This window comes from Salmo salar, chromosome ssa20, assembly GCF_905237065.1.
Source record: "Salmo salar chromosome ssa20, Ssal_v3.1, whole genome shotgun sequence".
Lineage (NCBI taxonomy): Eukaryota > Metazoa > Chordata > Actinopteri > Salmoniformes > Salmonidae > Salmo > Salmo salar.
In genome coordinates, this window is record NC_059461.1 from 5522379 (window position 1) to 5543649 (window position 21271).

General features: G+C 41.6%; 1 protein-coding gene across 1 annotated transcript; it reads right to left on the minus strand.

Moving 5' to 3' along the window:
- Nucleotides 1-1354: 1354 nt before the first annotated feature.
- On the minus strand, nt 1355-21047 carry snap29 (synaptosome associated protein 29). The gene is given in 6 exon segments (NM_001141287.1): nt 1355-2028; nt 2238-2342; nt 9473-9558; nt 11437-11633; nt 12403-12633; nt 20991-21047. Coding segments are annotated over 5 exon segments (780 nt in total). The 5' UTR covers nt 20991-21047; the 3' UTR covers nt 1355-1867.
- Between the last annotated feature and the right edge of the window lie 224 nt (nt 21048-21271).

Consider the following 21271-nt stretch of genomic DNA (forward strand, 5'->3'; position numbering starts at 1 on the left):
AAACGGTCTCAATAGAGTTGCTTGTATACAACTTTTTGATATCTGTTAAACTATTAGTCCCCCCAAATCCGCTAACATGGGATTTCAAGATTCTAAAGCTCCCCATTGTGACATCACTTCCAACTGTCATTTTCTGTGAGTGAAATCATGCAACTTCTCACCCAAATCAGCTAATAATTCCGTTTGCAACCACAAAAAAAGGCTTACCAGCTTCATCTACTTCTCAAATCTGGAGTTTGGACCAAAAATTATATTCAGGTCAAAAGTTACAGTAGTTTAAGTAACCGCATCAACATTTCACAAACAAGTTAGCGCATGGGATATTTGTCTACTTCTCTAGGAAGACAACAGAATACAATCTCTCAATTTAAAAAGTCTGTATTTAAACCATATTCTCAGCATGTGTACATTGACGTTTGTAAAAAGGCAATACATGTTTCATATACTTCTGTGCACACACAGGAATGCATAAATGTTCCTTCTGTTTGCAGAAGTCATTTATGTTAAATATTCTACTCAATCACATCAAAATAAATTATACACGAGGTGATTTCACAACAAAAGCAAATCAAGAATTAACAATGCAATTTCCACAGATTGACATCCCTTCAGAAAAGTTGCAAGGTTTGGAGCGGTAGCTTGCAAAAACAAAGAGAAACAGAAGTGGCTACACATACAAGAAGCCACTTGTGTTGCATTTCAATAGCGTAGAGTGGCTTCCTTTCCTCATCTCTTAATTTACAAACATTTGAAGTCACAGGATAGGTTAAAGCAACATGAAGGTTGCCCATTTACATGTTAGTAATTTGGCAGACGCTCTTATGAGCAATTAGGGTTAAGTGCCTTGCTGAAGGGTACGTCAGATGTTTCACCTAGTCGGCTCTGGGATTCGAACCAGCGACCTTTCGAGTTACTGGCCCAACGCTTTTAACCACTAGGCTACATTCTTTCAGATCCCCAAATAAAATAAAAGGCCGATATTTAATCCGAGACGCGTTGGAGCACGTGCGACATATTTAAGCATTTACCGTGAACTTCCGCAAAACGCCGTAAAATTGCCTTTAAAAAAGGTGCATTGTCGACACTATAATGCGCATCAGATTGAATTTGAGCGTAAGACAAGAGTGGATGGCAGTTGATTCTTCCAGGGGAACAGGTGTGGTTCTTTGTCTATTTCTACATGAACCAAGCACAGGTCCAGCAAGGGGGGGTGGGGTGTTCATGTACAAGAGTGTGGGTGAGTCTAAAGAAATGTAATGAATCATTCGAGTTCTGTGGGTATGTCATCTCAAAAGTTACAAATAGGATATGAATCAACAGGTAGCGGACAGCATACATACCACAGTATGACATTACAGTTTCAAACAAGCACCACACTCAATTTATTTTTCTGGCTTCTGGACACAGCGATCTAGGTTGGGGCCAATAGCATTTGAATTCAGTGAAGTCAGACTCTTAAATTCAATTTATGAATGCAAGTGGCCCTTTGTACTAAAAGAGGATCCCTCACGGAGTTGAAATCTAATTAAATTTACCAAACTGAATTAAAATGCAATTTACCATGATGCAAACTCAGGGCAACAATAACAGACCATTAACACTTATCTCAACTACCCTTTAAACCCACTACACAGGTCCTACTCAGAGATCCTTCCTTTCTAACAAATCATAAATCGTCAAGAACAGGGTGGTCTATGCATTTATGTGGAGCTGGTTGAGGAACTGAATATCATTCATTAGGAGTATCAATAACATTGGTACTCTATCATAGAGGAATAAGACATCTTGGTGCACAGAGAGCTGCTGTGTAGCAAAACCCAGGTAAGGGGAGTTGAGTTGACAGGTGAGTCAGAATGTTTGGGACTTATTATTTGAGGTTTTTGATCTGCTGGTTGGTGTTGTTGATCTTGAGGTCCAGCTTGTCCACTTTGCCCAGCAGATTGTCCAGAGAAGTGTCCTGATTCTCAATTTCAGACTGGAGGCCCAGTCCTAGGTTCTTTAGCCTTCCCAAGCCCAGGGACATCTCATCTGGAGCAGTTCAAGAAAAGAAGGGTTCATTAGAATAAACATTTTAAAAAGTTTAAATTCTCCACAAATGTGGAAACTTGCCTTCGGCTTCACACAACAGATGTTACTGCTGATGAGTTGGAATCTTTTGTTGATCGCCATCAAAAGTCATGAATAAAATTTAGACAAATGTCATTGTTATTTCCCCATAGGTCCCGGAAGGCTCTTACCCAAGTTGTTGTCCAGTGTCTGGTGGGCAGCTCTAAGGTGTCTGTTTGCAGGGTAGCCATTTTGACTGGATGAGCTGTCATCATCTGATGCAAATGCGTCAAACCCTACACAGGAGGAATGTCATTGACAGAAAATTATCCTTTTGCTTAAAGTAGCTGCCAAGTGTTCCAGATTTCTATTATTACAATATGAGCAAAATAAGACGTTTTCATTTGCATAATAGTGACCAACAAATCAAAGACGGGCCTGTCACTGAATAAAATATATAAAAACGCCAGTGTTGGACCCATGTTTCATGAGCTGAAATTAAAGATCCCAGACATTTTATATGCACAGAAAGCTTATTTCTCCAAATCTACGCACAAATTTGTTTACATTCCTGTTAGTGAGGATTTCTCCTTTGCCAAGATATGCCACACCTATCAGGTGGATGGATTATCAAGAAGCATGATCATTACACAGGACAATAAAATGTGCAGTTGTCACAACACAGATGTCTCAAGTTTTGAAGGGAGCGTGCAATTGGCAAGCTGACTGAAGGAATGTCCACCAGATCATTTAATGTTTATTTCTCTACCATAAGCCACCTTCGTTGCTTTCGAGAATTTGTCAGTAAGATCAACCGGCCTCATAACCGGTAACCACGCAAGCCCAGGACATCCACATCCAGCTTCTTCACCTGCGGGGTCGTCTGATACCAGCCACCTGATGAAACTGTGGGTTTGCACAACCAAAGAATTTCTGGACAAACTGTCAGAAACCGTCACAGGGAAGCTCATCTGCGCCCTCGGTCTGGACCTCATCTCACCAGGGTCTGGACCTGACTGCAGTTGAACATCGTAACCGACTTCAGTGGGCAAACGCTCACCTACCATGGCCCCTGGCACGCTGGAGAAGTGTGCTCTTCACAGACGAACCCCGGTTTCAACTGTAACGGGCAGATAGCAGACAGCGTGTATGGCATTGCGTGGGTGAGCGGTTTGCTGATGCCAAAGTTGAACAGAGTGCCCCATGGTGGCGGTGAGGTTATCGTATGGGAAGGCATAAGCTACGGACAACAAACACAATTGCATTTTATCGATTGTCAATTCGAATGCACTGAGATACCGCATCGAGATCCTGAGGCCCATTGTGGTTCCATCCGCCGCCATCAGATGTTTCAGCATGGTCCCATGTCACTAGGATCTGTACACAATTCCTGGAAGCTACAAATGTCCCAGTTCTTCTATAACCTGCATACTCAGACATGTCACCTATTGAGCATGTTTGGGACAACTTGTTCCAGTTCCTGCCAATATCCAGAAACTTGGGACAACTGACGGTGATGTAGACGATCTCAGAGGGAACAGCTACTGTATCTATCACAGGCTACAATCAACAGCCTGATCAACTCTATGCGCTGCATGAGGCAAATGGTGGTCACTCCACACCCTTATTTTTCTTAAGGCATCTGTGACCAATAGATCCAAGTCTGTATTCTCAGTAATTTGAAATCCATAGATTAGGGCCTAATTTATTTCAATTGACTGATTTCCTTATATGAACTGTATTGTCACTCAGTAAAATCTTTGAAATTGTTTTCGTTTATCATTTTGAAACCGTATGTTTCAGATACAAGTTTGAGGGGGGGTGTTTTTGGTTTACTTTGTGTTGGCCACAACTACAATTAAAGGATGAATCAATAACATTTGGGTATGGGTTAACAAAACACATTTAAAAATAATCGTGTCAACTATTGTTCCTTGAAGGAGGGAAACGAGGTACAACACAGCTATGGAGAGTAGTGAGCGCAAGCGCCCTCTACTGAACTACAATCACGGCTGACATGGCTAACAAGCCCCACCTTTCCACAGGTGATAAACCAGAGGGCCGAACATCGTTTCCCTCCTTCAGGGAACAGTAGATAGCCATAACTGTATGTTCTCTTTCAGTCAACTCGGTAGTACACAACTATGAGGACATGAAATCACACCCCAAGCAAACACCAAATAAAAAAAAAATGGCCCATGGCAGACCGAGAGATCCAACTCAACAGGAAAACCTGTTGAGTGATGCCTAATGACCCTCTCCTGCCCCAGCCGTAAGCACACTGTGGGCAGTGCCATCCAAGCATGGTGATGCCAAACTTGCCGCAGCACAAATATCTCCTACAGGCAACCATTTAACCTCTAGAGGACCCCTTCGAGATAAAATCCCGTTAACGGGATTGGTTGGACAACAAACAGTGAGATAGCGCGGCGCAAAATGAAAAAATAAATCTCAATTAAAATTCAAGTATTATACGGCATTTTAAAGATACTCTACTCGTTAATCCAATCACATTGTCCGATTTCAAAAAGGCTTTACGGTGAAGGCAAAACAGATTATTTTAGGATAGCACATTAGCCCAAAAAAATAAGCAATTTTCCAAGCACGTATAGCCATCACAAAACCAGATATACAGCTAAAATTAAGCACTAACCTTTGACAATCTTCATCAGATGACACTCCTAGGACATCATGTTAGACAATACATGCATTTTTTGATCGATCAAGTTTATATTTATATACAAAAACCCAATTTTTATATTGGCACGTGACGTTCAGAAAATGTTCTCCCCATAACTCCCGGTGAATAGGCACATACATTTACAGAAGAACTCAAACGTTGACAAAATGTATAGCAATTATTTAAACAATTAGAGATAATATACTCCTTTACGCAACCACTTTGTCAGATTTCAAAATAACTTTACAGAAAAAGCACATTGTTCAATATTCTGAGTACAATATTCTGAGTACAGAACTCAGCCTTCAATGCTAAGCTATACAGTTAGCCTACAACCACGGCGTCGACAAATCTCTAAAAATATGTTCGAAATATTTTCTTACCTTTGATCTTCGGCGTAATGCACTCGGAAGGGCACCCACTTCCACAAGAAATGTTCATTTGTTCTGCAAAGTCCATCTATGTCCAAATACGTCCGTTTTGTTGACCCATCCAGAACACATTACAATGCCATGTGGCGTGGACGTAGATCCATAGACAAAATGGTCAAAAGTTCCATTACCGTTTGTAGAAACACGTCAAACGATGTTTACAATCAATCCTTTAGGGTATTTAACGTAAAATTGCGGATAATTTTACAACCGGGCAATAGGTATTCATCCCAGAAGAAAAATTAAAAACAACGAAGTCACGTGCGTCATAAGACACCTGTCCTCAGACTGGCCAGTGATTGACTGAGCCACAATTTTCTGCCCGGTAACTGGTGAAACCAGTTCCGAAAGATTGTTGACAGCCAATGGAAGAGTTAGGAGGTGCAACGTAAATCCTATGTCACTGGAGTTTAAGGGATTCAAAAGAAAAATACATTTCTAATTTCTCCCACTTCCTGATTAAATTATTCTCAGGTTTTTGCCTGCCATATGAGTTCTGTTATACTCACAGACACCATTCAAACAGTTTTAGAAACTTCAGAGTGTTTTACATCCAAATATACTAATAATATGCATATTCTATTTTCTGGGCCAGAGTAGGAACCTGTTTAACCTATTGGGGCTAGGGGGCAGTATTTGCACGGCCGGATAAAAAAAAAAAAAAAAACATACCCGATTTAAACTGGTTACTACTCTTGCCCATCTCACAGTTCTTGCTGTGAGATGTTACCCCACTCTTCCACCAAGGCACCAGCAAGTTCCCAGACATTTCTGGGGGGAATGGTCCTGGCCCTCACCCTCCGATCTAACAGGTCCCAGATGTGCTCAATGGGATTGAGATCGGGGCTCTTCGTTGGCCATGGCAGAACACTGACCTTCCTGTCTTGCAGGAAATCACGCACAGGAAGAGCAGTATGGCTGGTGGCATTGTTATGCTGGAGGGTCATGTCAGGATGAGCCTGCAGGAAGGGTACCACATGAGGGAGGAGGATGTCTTCCCTGTAACGCACAGCGTTGAGGTTGCCTGCAATGACAACAAGCTCAGTCCGATGATGCTGTGACACACCGCCCCAGACCACGACGGACCCTCCACCTCCAAATCGATCCTGCTCCAGAGTACAGGCCTTGGCGTAACGCTCATTCCTTCGACGATAAACGCGAAATCGACCATGACCCCTGGTGAGACAAAACATCAACTCATCAGTGAAGAGCACTTTTTGCCAGTCCTGTCTGGTCCAACGACAGTGGGTTTGTGCCCATAGGAGACGTTGTTGCCAATGATGTCTGGTGAGGACCTGCCTTACAACAGGCCTACAAGCCCTCAGTCCAGCCTCTCTCAGCCTATTGCGGACAGTCTGAGCACTGATGGTGAGATTGTGCATTCCTGGTGTAACTCGGGGAGTGGTTGTTGCCATCCGGTACCTGTCACACATGTGTGATGTTCAGATCTACCGATCCTGTGCAGGTGTTGTTACACGTTGTCTGCCACTGCGAGGACGATCAGCTGTCCATCCCGTCTCCCTGTAGCGCTGTCTTTAGCATCTCACAGTGCGGACATTGCAATTTATTGCCCTGGCCACATCGGCAGCCCTCATGCCTCCTTGCAGCATGCCTAAGGCACGTTCACACAGATGAGCAGAGACCCTGGGCATCTTTCTTTTGGTGATTTTCAGAGTCAGTAGAAAGGCCTCTTTAGTGTCCTACGTTTTCATACCTGTGACCTTAAGACACTAACAGCTTACAGACGGTAGGCAATTAATGACCGTTCCACAGGTGCATGTTCCTTAATTGTTTATGGTTTATTGAACAAGCATGAGAAACACTTTACAATGAAGATCTGTGAAGTCATTAGGATTTTTACAAATTATCTTCCAAAGACATGGTCCTGAAAAAGGGACTTAACTTTTTTTTCTCTGCCTTTAATATTTTACCTAACCCTATTACCCCTAATTGGAGTAAACTAATTACATTTTTATTACTCCCCCCTAAATTGAGTAAACTAATGGACAACAATACTTAGGCTTTTACTTCCAGCTTATACATACATTTCAGACATAACTAATGTAAACTCTTGTTTATTTTTAGTCCCAGCAACCCTCAACCCCTCCAATCTATCTCTGAAGACCATCAGGTTTTGATTTCTAGCTGCCATATATTTATCCACTGTGCTGTTTCACAAAAGATTTAGTCTCATAGTTTCTACAGATTGTAAATTAAAAGATGAACACCTTTGCTAAGAGTATTATATTATTGATCAATTGACTGACTTATCAAAATCACCCAGCCATTTGCAGAGTTAACTCTTAAGTAAACTTATTTTTTTTGCCATTCCCAACCAATCTACATATGGGCAGTACCAAAACAGCAAAATCTGCTAGCTAGCGCACACACAAAAGTTTGGGGTCACATAGAAATTCTTGTTTTTGAAAGAAAAGCATTTTTTGTCCATTAAAATAACATCAACTTGATCAGAAATAGAGTGTAGACATTGTTAATGTTGTAAATGACTATTGTAGCTGGAAACGGCAGATGTTATGGAATATCTACATAGGCGTACAGAGGCCCATTATCAGCAACCATAACTCCTGTGTTCCAATGGCATGTTGTGTTAGCCTTTTAAAATGCAAAACTTGGATTAGCTAATTGATCATTTGAAAACCCTTTTGCAATTATGTTAGCACAGCTGAAAACTGTTGTCCTGATTAAAGAAGCAATAAAACTGGCCTTCTTTAGACTAGTTGAATATCTATAGCGTCAGCATTTGTGGGTTCCATTACAAAGGACTTCCTTCTGAAAATCGTCAGTCTATTCTTGTTCTGAGAAATGAAGGCTATTCCATGCGAGAAATTGCCAAGAAACTGAAGATCTCATACAACGCTGTGTACTACTCCCTTCACAGAACAGCGCAAACTGGCTCTAACCAGAATAGAAAGAGTGGGAGGCCCCGGTGCACAACTGAGCAAGAGGACAAGTACATTAGTGTCTAGTTTTAGAAACAGACACATCACAAGTCTTCAACTGGCAACTTCATTAAATAGTACCCGCAAAACACCAGTCTCAATGTCAACAGTGAAGAAGCGATGTCCAGTGTCTGTTCTTTTGCCCATCTTAATCTTTTTTATTGATCAGTCTGAGATGGCCTTTTCTTTGCAACTCTGCCTAGAAGGCCAGCATCCCGGCTGAGCCGTTGTTACTCCTAGACGTTTCCACTTCATAATAACAGCACTTAGTTGACCTGGGCAGCTCTAGCAGGGCAGAAATCTTACAAACTGACTTGTTGGAAAGGTGGCACCCTATGACGGTGCCACACTGAAAGTCACTGAGCTCTTCAGTAAGCTATTCTACTGCCAATGTTTGTCCTATGGAGGTTGCATGGCGGTGTGCTCGATTTTATACACCAGGTCAGCAACAGGTGTGGCTGAAATAGCCAAATGCACTAATTTGAAGGGGTGTCCACATACATACACTATATATGCACAAAAGTATGAGTTTTCAAAATGCATACTGCCACCAGCTCATTGCAAAGTGGTGTGACGTGTTGATGAAGCCTGCATTCAGTTACCAATTGAGAAATAAAAATAGCTCTTTGAATCTTAGCCAAAGAACAATTATATTTAGAATTCTTGCGTATTGATTGGGTTTATAACAGAGGTGTCAGACAGATTTTTCACTCAAAGCCTCTATCTGTATGCTCTGCGCATGTGATAAGATACATAATGAATATCCATGGGCTGGTTCGATCCAGGGCAGCCTGAGCATGTACCCAGGCGAGACACTCATGAGTATCATTCAAAGACATTGACTGTGGGCAAGATCGTGACCTCAAACCAGCCTTTGTCGACTCGTTCGTGCTAGTCATCTTATTAACAACCTGTTAGCGAGGCTAAACAGGCCAAAGAATAACTAACAAATTGTAGGGAACTTCACAAAACTAGTTACAAAACTTTAACACAATGTCCAGAAGGATGAGCATGCCCTCCTTACATAAGACCGTTAAGTTGGCGTAAAGCCTGATAAATAACATTGGAACGCAAAATGTTTCTTAAAATTCATAAATTGTTCTGCTCAGCTCGAGGTGAAGAGCGGAAGACTTGAAGGAATTAATCCATGCCTCGGGTTCTCACACCTGTGGAAGGCAGAGCTCCCGGTGAGGCATGGTGTTCACTGGCCTTGTCAAGCGTAATTATAATATTCTTGAGTAAAGGGCTCTAGCACACAAACTCCTCATAGCTGTCTTGTACCAAGTTGACCAACTGAAAGGGAACAAGGGATGACAAAGGAGATATTATTCTGTGGCTGAGGTTTATGGCCTTACCTCCAATGTCCAACTTCCTCAGGTTGGGGTGACTGGCCTGGTACTTGTCTTCATGCTCCTTACTGTGAGACATGGCATTCTGCAATCTAACACACAGTCAGAGTCTCAAGGCAGGATAATCTTTGAACAAATAAAGACATTACACACTTCAGTTTAATCAGAGACTTGAACACAGAAAAAGTAAAGACTGACAGTGTAAGAATGAGCTCTCTACCGCCATCTTACACCTCTTCATTCTTCACACAGGACCTGTATGGGCAACATGGCAGAAACTATGATAGTATCACCGCGGATAGCCTAAATACTCAGTCAACTGATTTCTACTGATGGTGGAATGTTTGGGATACCCCATGAAAAGTTTCACTAGCAATGTATATACAGTGAGGGAAAAAAGTATTTGATCCCCTGCTGATTTTGTACATTTGCCCACTGATAAAGAAATGATCAGTCTATAATTTTAATGGTAGGTTAATTTGAACAGTGAGAGACAGAATAACAAACAAAATCCAGAAAAACACATGTCAAAAATGTTATAAAATGATTTGCATTTTAATGAGGGAAATAAGTATTTGACCCCTCTGCAAAACATGACTTAGTACTTGGTGGCAAAACCCTTGTTGGCAATCACAGAGGTCAGACGTTTCTTGTAGTTGGCCACCAGGTTTGCACACATCTCAGGAGGGATTTTGTCCCACTCCTCTTTGCAGATCTTCTCCAAGTCATTAAGGTTGAGGCTGACGTTTGGTAACTTGAACCTTCAGCTCCCTCAACAGATTTTCTATGGGATTAAGGTCTGGAGACTGGCTAGGCCACTCCAGGACCTTAATGTGCTTCTTCTTGAGCCACTCCTTTGTTGCCTTGGCCGTGTGTTTTGGGTCATTGTCATGCTGGAATACCCATCCACGACCCATTTTCAATGCCATGGCTGAGGGAAGGAGGTTCTCACCCAAGATTTGACGGTACATGGCCCCGTCCATCGTCCCTTTGATGCGGTGAAGTTGTCCTGTCCCCTTAGCAGAAAAACACCACCAAAGCATAATGTTTCCACCTCCATGTTTGACGGTGGGGATGGTGTTCTGGTGGTCATAGGCAGCATTCCTCCTCCTCCAAACACGGCGAGTTGAGTTGATGCCAAAGACCTCCATTTTGGTCTCATCTGACCACAACACTTTCACCCAGTTGTCCTCTGAATCATTCAGATGTTCATTGGCAAAGTTCAGACGGGCATGTATATGTGCTTTCGTGAGCAGGGGGACCTTGCGGGCGCTGCAGGATTTCAGTCCTTCACGGCGTAGTGTGTTATCAATTGTTTTCTTTGTGACTATGGTCCCAGCTGCCTTGAGATCATTGACAAGATCCTCCCGTGTAGTTCTGGGACGATTGCTCACCCTTCTCATGATCATTGCAACTCCACGAGATGAGATCTTGCATGGAGCCCCAAGCCGAAGGATATTGACAGTTCTTTTGTGTTTCTTCCATTTGTGAATAATCGCACCAACTGTTGTCACCTTCTCACCAAGGTGCTTGGCGATGGTCTTGTAGCCCATTACAGCCTTGTGTAGGTCTACAATCTTGTCCGAGCTCTTTGGTCTTGGCCATGGTGGAGAGTTTGGAATCTGATTGACTGATTCCTTCTGTGGACAGGTGTCTTTTATACAGGTAACAAACTGAGATTAGGAGCACTCCCTTTAAGAGTGTGCTCCTAATCTCAGTTTGTTACCTGTATAAAAGACACCTGGGAGCCAGAAATCTTTCTGATTGAGAGGGGGGTCAAATACTTATTTCCCTCATTAAAATGCAAATCAATTTATAACATTTTTGACATGCGTTTTTCTGGATTTGTTTGTTGTTATTCTGTCTCTCACTGTTCAAATAAACCTACCATTAAAATTATAGACTGATCAATTCTTTGTAAAGAGTAAAGAGAGAGGTATAGGAATAACCAGGGAGGGACTGGGCATTACTTGCTGCTGGCTTGGTAGGCAACAGGCTCTTCTGGCAGGGGCTTGGTGGTCTCAGGCTTGGCCTTAAAGTAAGTGACAAGGCCTCCCCACACACTCTTAATGCTGTTGATATGTTTCTGGCTGGTTTTTAGGTCTTGGCCCATGTTATCCACCATCCTCTCGGTCCTCTTCAGAGCCTCCCCCTGACGCATCAGCTCCTACGGATGGACACAGAGGAAATCAATGTTATCAAATGCACTCGGCTGTATCACTCTTTACAGTTTGCCCAAAACATGGAGAAATACATCTAACAATGCTGGACTTTGATAATACAGATGCTCCAGGGTGAATTTTCCCTGAGGTACAGATCAGCGTCCTAGAGCTGGCCACCCGGCCAAACTGAGCAACAGGGGGAGAAGGTCCTGGTCAGGGACGTGACCAAGCACTCAATGGTCACTCTGACAGAGCTCCAGAATTCTTCTGTGGAGGTGGGAGAACCTTCCAGAAGGACAAACATCTCTGCAGAACTCCACCAAAATCAGGCCTTTATGGTAGAGTGGCCAGATGGAAGCCACTCCTCAGTAAAAGGCACACGATAGCCCACTTGGAGTTTGCCAAAGAGCACCTAAAGGAGTCTGACCATGAGAAACAAGATTTTCTGGTCTGATGAAACCAAGATTAAACTCTTTGGCCTGCAGCCGAGCGTCACGTCTGGAGGAAACCTGGCACCATCCCTACGGTGAAGCATGGTGGTTGGAGCATCATGATGTGGGGATGTTTTTCAGCAGCAAAGTACTGAGTAAAGGGTCTGAATTCTTAGGTAAATGTGATTTCAGTTATAAAAACATTTTGCAAACATCTCAAAAAACATTTTTTTTTCATTAAAAAAGGGGTATTGTGTGTAGCTTGAAATAGAATAAGGCTGTCACGTAACAAAATGTGGGAAATGTCAGGGGGTCTGAATACTTTCTGAATACATAGGCTTACCTCTGCAGTCTCAGCGCCTATCTTCTCCGACTCATAGATGAGCCCCAGGGAGCGGTGGCTGCTTACCACCGCCGACTTGGCCGCACGCATCACTTCCTGTTCGAGGCATCTCTGCTTGCTCTCTGCCTCACTCATTCCCTCTTGGGGGTCGTCAAATCCACCACTTGACCGGCGCTGCTGCTGCTCCTCCTCATCATCTGCAAATGGGTTGTGGGTTCTGGGGTACGCCATCTTTTCAACAGAACAGCAGAGTTATGACAGTGGAGAGAGGACACAGCAGGCACGGGTGGGGGGGGTGGGGGGGCTTATAAGGCATGCCTGCCATGAAATTGTGTGTTCATGTTATGTTTACTGGGTCATTCATGGAACCATTAAAACACCATGGCAGTAATGATTAAAAAAATAAAACATTAATTTGGTAATATAACAAAATATCATAATGAAGATAGTGTTCTCTACCTTGCACAAAGAGTAATTTCAACATAGGAATTCATTATTTTTGTCATTACCGCAAAACGTCCAGCTATCCGTTTAAAATAACAATACAACATGCATTGAGTAAAAATGAAAATATTCTGAAATATTTAACTGAATATTACAGGAATATGAATAATATAGTGTCCATGACTGATGTTCTCATCCTCCGCAACATTTTTGAAGGACTGTTTCTTATTAACAAACTATAGTTTTGGCAAGTCGGTTAGGACATCTACTTTGTACATGACAAGTAATTTTACCAAATATTACTTACAGACTGATTATTTCACTTATAATTCACTGCATCACAATTCCAGTGGGTCAGAAGTTTACGTACACTAAGTTGACTGTGCCTTTAAACAGCTTGGAAAATTCCAGAAAATGTCAATGGCTTTAGAAGCTTCTGATAGGCTAATTGACATCATTTGAGTCAATTGGAGGTGTACCTGTGGATGCATTTCAAGGCCTACCTTCAAACTCAGTGCCTCTTTGCTTGACATCATGGGAAAATCCAATTAGCCAAGACCTCAGAAAAAATAAATAATTGTAGACCTCCACAAGCCATCACGGTTGACAACTCCCTTGTGTCCTCCTCCCAGAGTGCTAAGAACCTTGGCGTGATCCTGGACAACACCCTGTCGTTCTCCACTAACATCAAGGCGGTGAACCGATCCTGTAGGTTCATGCTCTACAACATTCGCAGAGTACGACCCTGCCTCACACAGGAAGCGGCGCAGGTCCTAATCCAGGCACTTGTCATCTCCCGTTTGGATTACTGCAACTCGCTGTTGGCTGGGCTCCCTGCCTGTGCCATTAAACCCCTACAACTCATCCAGAACGCCGCAGCGCGTCTGGTGTTCAACCTTCCCAAGTTCTCTCACGTCACCCCGCTCCTCCGCTCTCTCCACTGGCTTCCAGTTGATGCTCGCATCCGCTACAAGACCATGGTGATTGCCTACGGAGCTGTGAAGGGAACGGCACCTCCATACCTTCAGGCTCTGATCAGGCCCGACACCCAAACAAGGGCACTGCGTTCATCCACCTCTGGCCTGCTGGCCCCCCTACCTCTGAGGAAGCACAGTTCCCGCTCAGCCCAGTCAAAACTGTTCGCTGCTCTGGCACCCCAATGGTGGAACAAGCTCCCTCACGACGCCAGGACAGCGGAGTCAATCACCACCTTCCGGAGACACCTGAAACCCCACCTCTTTAAGGAATACCTAGGATAGGATAAAGTAATCCTTCTAACCCCCCCCCCTTAAAAGATTTAGATGCACTATTGTAAAGTGGTTGTTCCACTGGATATCATAAGGTGAATGCACCAATTTGTAAGTCGCTCTGGATAAGAGCGTCTGCTAAATGACTTAAATGTAAGTCTGGTTCATCCTTGGGAGAAATTTCCAAACGCCTGAAGGTACCACGTTCATCTGTACAAACAATAGCACGCAAGTATAAACACCATGGGATCACGCAGCCGTCATACCGCTCAGGAAGGAGACACATTCTGTCTCCTAGAGATGAACGTACTTTGCTGCGAAAAGTGCAAATCAATCCCAGAACAACAGCAAAGGACCTTGTGTAAAGATACTGGAGGAAACAGGTACAAAAGTATCTATATCCACAGTAAAATTTGTCCTATGTCGACAATCTGAAAGGCCGCTAAGCAAGGAAGAAGCCACTGCTCCAAAACTGCCATAAAAAAGCCAGACTACGGTTTGCAACTGCACATGGGGACAAAGACTGTACTTTTTGGAGAAATGTCCTCTGGTCTGATGAAGTAGAACTCTTTGCCCATAATGACCATCTTTATGTTTGGAGGAAAAAGGGGATGCTTGCAAGCTGAAGAACACCATGCCAACCGTGAAGCACGGGGGTGGCAGCATCATGTTGTGGGGGTCCTTTGCTGCAGGAGGGACTGGTGCACTTCACAAAATAGATGGCTTCATGAGGGAAAATTATGTGGATATATTGAAGCAACATCTCAAGACATCAGTAAGGAAGTCAAAGCTTGCTCGCAAATGGGTCGTCCAAATGGACAATGACCCCAAGCAGACTTCCAAAGTTGTAGCAAAATGGCTTAAGGACAACAAAGTCAATGTATTGGAGTGGCCACCACAAAGCCCTGACCTCAATCCTATAGAAAATTTGTGGGCATAACTGAAAAAGCGTGTGCGAGCAAGGAGGCCTACAAACCTGACTCAGTTACACCAGCTCTGTCAGGAGGAATGGGCCAAAATTCATCCAACTAATTGTGGGAAGCTTGTGGAAGGCAACCCGAAACGTTTGACCCAAGTTAAACAATTAAGGCAATGCTACCAAATACTAATTCAGTGCATGTAAACTTCTGACCCACAGGGAATGTGATAAACGCTGAAATAAATTATTCTAATATTATTCTAACATTTCACATTCTTAAAATAAAGTGGTGATCCTAAGTGATCTAAGACAGGGACTTTTTACTCTGATTAAAATGTCAGATATTGTGAAAAACAGAGTTTAAATGCATTTGGCTAAGGTGTATGTAAACTTCCGACTTCAACTGTATAATCAATAGGAAGCCTACGCCCTCATACAGTGTCTATAGGAAGTCAATACCCTACAGTGTTAGGAAGTCTACATATGCGAGCACACATGTCCACCACACACAATCAGTAACCCATTTAGTTTGTACTATAGGATTCCAGTCAGTAAGCCATTCAGTCCCTTCTATAGGATGTGTGTACACACAATCTGTAAGCCATTAACTCCCTACTGTAGGATGCACACAGTCTGTAAGCCATTCAGTCTTTACTATAGGATGATATGTCCATAACAGTAAGATCTTCCCCATGTTTTCAGACATGCTCATTTCATGCTTCCTTTCCAGATATCAAAAATGAAAGCAAAATTGTAAAATCAATAAAACAAGATCTGACAAAGCAGCAACATGAAAAGAAGAAAAGTGAAACTCAAAAGGTATTATAGAAAAAAGAAACAGCTAAAAGCTGTACTGGACATAACACCATCAAGCGAGCAAGATGATACATTTCAACACATTCAAGAAGCAAAATTAAGTAATTCAAATTCTAGAAGACACAGCCTCCCCAAGAGAACAGCCATTCTCACCTCAGCAGGTAAATGCCCCTGCCATCAACTCAACTCCTAAAAGAAGAAACATATCTACAGACACCAGGACCAATGAAGACATCTACCCCAAAAGAGTCACCCAAAAAGAGTAACAGAAGAAAGAAAACACTATCAAAATTGGAGGTCAAAGTTGCGCTACACAGAAGAGAAGCTTCTGGAGAGGACCAAAGAGATGGTAAACCTAAAGAAAAGACTTGAGATGACCAAGAGGAAGCAGGTAATTGTCAACATAGAAGGCAGAGAGGTCCAGAAGAAAACTACAAAAAGAGGTCAGAGAACATTACCCAATAACATCAAGTGAAAACTAATGTGCACACTTCTTATCCGCACACTTCTTTTCCTTCATCAAGATGAAGTCGCCACTGTAATAAATGGAAAATCCGGAGAAATTCAGAAAAAGGGCCAGATATTCCTAGGGATAGGGGGCAGTATTTACACGGCCGGATAAAAAAAACATACCCAATTTAATCTGGTTATTACTACTGCCCAGAAACTAGAATATGCATATAATTATTGGCTTTGGATAGAAAACACCCCAAAGTTTCTAAAACTGTTTGAATGGTGTCTGTGAGTATAACAGACCTCATATGGCAGGCAAAAACCTGAGAAGATTCCTTACAGGAAGTGGCCTGTCTGACAATTTCTTGGGCTTCTTCACTCTCTTTATTGAAAACTGAGGATCTCTGCTGTAACGTGACACTTCCTACGGCTCCCATAGGCTCTCAGAAGGTTGTGAAAAGCTGAATGTCTTTGGAGCCCCTGGCTGAAAAACATTAGCGCCTTTGGTAAGTGGTCGATCAGAGGACAATGAGATCGCGTAAACAGCGGTTGACATGCTTCGAAGTACGGTAATGGAATATTTAGAATTTTTTTGTCACGAAACACGTCAGGCGCGTCACCCTTCGGATAGTGTCTTGAACGCACGAACAAAACAGAGGATATTTGAACATAACTATGGATTATTTTGAACCAATCCAACATTTGTTATTGAAGTAGAAGTCCTGGGAGTGCATTCTGACGAAGAACAGCAAAGGTAATCCAATTTTTCTTATAGTAAATCTGACTTTGGTGAGGGCTAAACTTGGTGGGTGTCTAAATAGCTAGCCCGTGATGGCTGGGCTATCTACTCAGAATATTGCAAAATGTGCTTTCACCGAAAAGCTAATTTAAAAATCGGACATATCGATTGCACAAAGGAGTTCTGTATCTATAATTCTTAAAATAATTATGTTTTTTGTGAACGTTTATCGTGAGTAATTTAGTACATTTACCAGAAGTTTGCGGTGGGTATGCTAGTTCTGAACGTCACATGCTAATGTAAAAAGCTGTTTTTTGATATATATATATATATATATATATATATATATGAACTTGATTGAACAAAACATGCATGTATTGTATAACATAATGTCCTAGGATTGTCATCTGATGAAGATCATCAAAGGTTAGTGCTGCATTTAGCTGTGGTTTGGGTTTATGTGACATTATATGCTAGCTTGAAAAATGGGTGTCTGATTATTTCTGGCTGGGTACTCTGCTGACATAATCTAATGTTTTGCTTTCGTTGTAAAGCGTTTTTGAAATCGGACAGTGTGGTTAGATTAACGAGAGTCTTGTCTTTAAAATGGTGTAAAATAGTCATACGTTTGAGAAATTGAAGTAATAGCATTTCTAAGGTATTTGAATAACGCGCCACGGGATTCCACTGGCTGTTGACTAGGGTGGGACGCAAACGTCCCACCTAGCCCAGAGAGGTTAACCTGTTGGGTCTAGGGGGCAGCATTTGCACGTCTGGATAAAAAAAATGTACCCGATTTAATCTGGTTACTAATCCTACCCAGTAACTAGAATATGCATATACTTATTATATATGGATAGAAAACACTCTAAAGTTTCCAAAACTGTTTGAATGGTGTCTGTGAGTATAACAGAACTCATTTGGCAGGCAAAACCCTGAGACATTTTCTGACAGGAAGTGGATACCTGATGTGTTGTATTGATTTTAAACCTATCCCATTGAAAAACACAGGGGTTTAGGAATATTTTGGCACTTCCTATTGCTTCCACTAGATGTCACCAGCCTTTACAAAGTGTTTTGAGTCTTCTGGAGGGAGATCTGACCGAACAAGAGCCATGGAACGGTGATGTCCCATTAGACACCTGGCGCGCTACTTCATGTTGGGTACCCTCGTTCCAATACGTTATAAAAGGCTATGCATTCGTCCACCTTGAATATTATTCATGTTCTGGTTAAAAAAGGCCCTAATGATTTATGCTATACAACGTTTGACATGTTTGAACGAACGGAAATATATTTTTTCCCCTCGTTCATGACGAGAAGTCCGGCTGGCTTACATCATGTGCTAACGAGACGGAGATTTTTGGACATAAATGATGAGCTTTTTTGAACAAAACTACATTCGTTATGGACCTGTGATACCTGGAAGTGACATCTGATGAAGAGAATCAAAGGTAATGGATTATTTACATAGTATTTTCGATTTTAGATCTCCCCAACATGACGTCTAGTCTGTATCGCAACGCGTATTTTTCTGGGCACAGTGCTCAGATTATTGCAAAGTGTGATTTCCCAGTAAGGTTATTTTTAAATCTGGCAAGTTGATTGCGTTCAAAAGATGTAAATCTATAATTCTTTAAATGACAATATAATATTTTACCAATGTTTTCTAATTTTAATTATTTAATTTGTGACGCTGACTTGACTGCCGGTTATTGGAGGGAAACGATTTCCTCAACATCAATGCCATAGTAAAACGCTGTTTTTGTATATAAATATGAACTTGATAGAACTAAAAATGCATGCATTGTCTAACATAATGTCCTAGGAGTGTCATCTGATGGAGATTGTAAAAGGTTAGTGTATCATTTTAGCTGGTTTTATGGTTTTGGTGACCCTGTCTTTGACTTGACAAAACATTACACACAACTCTTGTAAATGTACTGTCCTAACATACTCTAAATTTATGCTTTCGCCGTAAAACCTTTTTGAAATCGTAAAACGTGGTTAGATTAAGGAGATGTTTATCTTTCAAATGGTGTAACATAGTTGTATTTTTGAAAAATTTGAATTTTGACATTTATTTGGATTCAAATTTGCCGCTCTTGAAATGCACCTGCTGTTGATGGAGTGCACCACAGGTGGCACGCTAGCGTCCCACCTAGCCCCAAGAGGTTAATAAACTTTTACATTTTCACTGTGCTCCTAAATTTCTTTGTGTGCTCCTACATGTTTTAATTTAGGAGCACATGTACTCCTTGGGAAAAAAGTTAGCATAGAGCCCCGTAGGAGATGGCAGGGTGAAAAATGGCATAAAATAATGTCAGTTTGTTTTCATGATTACTTCATAACTAAGGAAAACAGCTGGGACATACGGTAATGTTATGAAACTGGGCTCCATAGCCAATGCAATTAAGACATTTTTATCAACAACAAAAAAGCGGTAAAAATGTTGTGTCCATCATGTCCAGACATTTAACAATGCTTTTTTTCTGATAAAAACTAGTCCATTACCCCGTTTCATAATATGACCATATTTCCAAGCTGCTTGCCATCATTTTGAAGTAAACATGAAGAAAAAAAAAAAAACAGGCCTTATTTTAGGGCATTTTCACCCTGCCAGCTCCTATTAGTTCGATTGAGCACCGTGGCACCAACTCGCCTTCCGAACGTTCTATTCCCAGTTTATTGCTGTAAGTCACACCGCCTGCTTTGCCATTGTTGGCAATGAGACCTGCCCATGTTGTTTGTAGTTAAATGTAAACAAAAAAAACAAACTCATGGAACTCTTGAGTTTGTCCCATTGTTTACTATAGGTTAATACAGGCATGGCTATCTATTTTGCCAAATATCTAGCAATGTGTATAATTAGATTTTTTTCAAGTCGGACACCATTTTTATTGTGAGAATCTCCTTTTTCTAATTATTTAAGTATGGGCAGCGAGCTCAGTTGTCATCAAATGCTAAACCCAAAATACTTTTTGCCCTTAGAACACTGAGCTCCCTCCATTGTTTTCCTATGGATATGTATGCCGGTCTATTTCGCCAAATATCAAACATGTGTATATTTAGATTTTATTAAATCAGGAGAATCTCACCTTTGTAATTATGTAAGGTCACCAGACCAGAAAGTCAGAAGTCCCCCCCCTAATTTCTCATTACGCAGACATAGGCATAGTTGACGCCATTGAAGTGCGGATGTTTACTTTCTACACGAGTTGTCCGACAAATAGATTGTAGAGGTAAAATAAAAAGGGATACATTTGTTCCATTTAGGCGAAATGGAATTCTAAGCATCACACTAGTCAAAACAGGCTCTGCGATCTTTCAATAATTTGCTATGGGCTCGCGCAAGCGTTTCAGCTTGGCCAAGCCGTTTTTCAGCCTAGGGTGAATGTTGACTCTATTGTCCAGCCTACTACTAGGGCTGTTGACCCGAAGACCATACCTAACAAAATGTTAGTAGTACGATGAACACGTTATTTCATGTAAAATAGTAATACGGGTCATAACTTCAATGGTTTATCTTCCATGGGTAAAAGTGGTTGTTTGGTGTTAGTTACCAGCTATCAACAAGTTGGTGTGACTGAATCCTTTGCTTTCGTTCTGAGTTGGTGATTACATCAAAATGGTAAATTACATTTCAGCATGACAACGTACGTTAGTTAGCTGGCTAACGTGTTAGCTAGTGTAGTTTATAATTAACGTTACACGGGGTGTAATTATTAGTTAGACAAAAGAGTTGAAAACGCAACATTTGCAACTAAAACGACGTTCTAAAACAGGCCGGTCCCTCCACATTTCGTTCAGTTTGCTTCCGTTTAAGAAACGTTTTCAACAGAATCAGCGTATTTCATACGCCCCTGATGACTTACCTAACAATTCATAGCTAGTTAAATATAAGCACAGCACTATTCTCCTTATAACAATAAACGACAGTCAATTAAAAAAATACGTTTAAACCACTTACTTTGACGATCCACACAACCTTTTGACCGTGGTTTGGTGAAATGTTGTTTTATCAGCTGATTACCAGCAAAAAAAAAAGTCGGTTTCCGTTGTCTTCTTCTTCTTTGGAAGTTTAACGGCAGTTGGCATCCAATATGTTTCATTACCGCCCCCAGCTGGACTATAATATAAATCTATCCTACTTTGTTATACAAAAAAAAGTATTATATATTTTCATTTAACCTTTACTTAACTAGGCAATTCATTTAAGAACAAATTCTTATTCACAATGACAGCCTACCC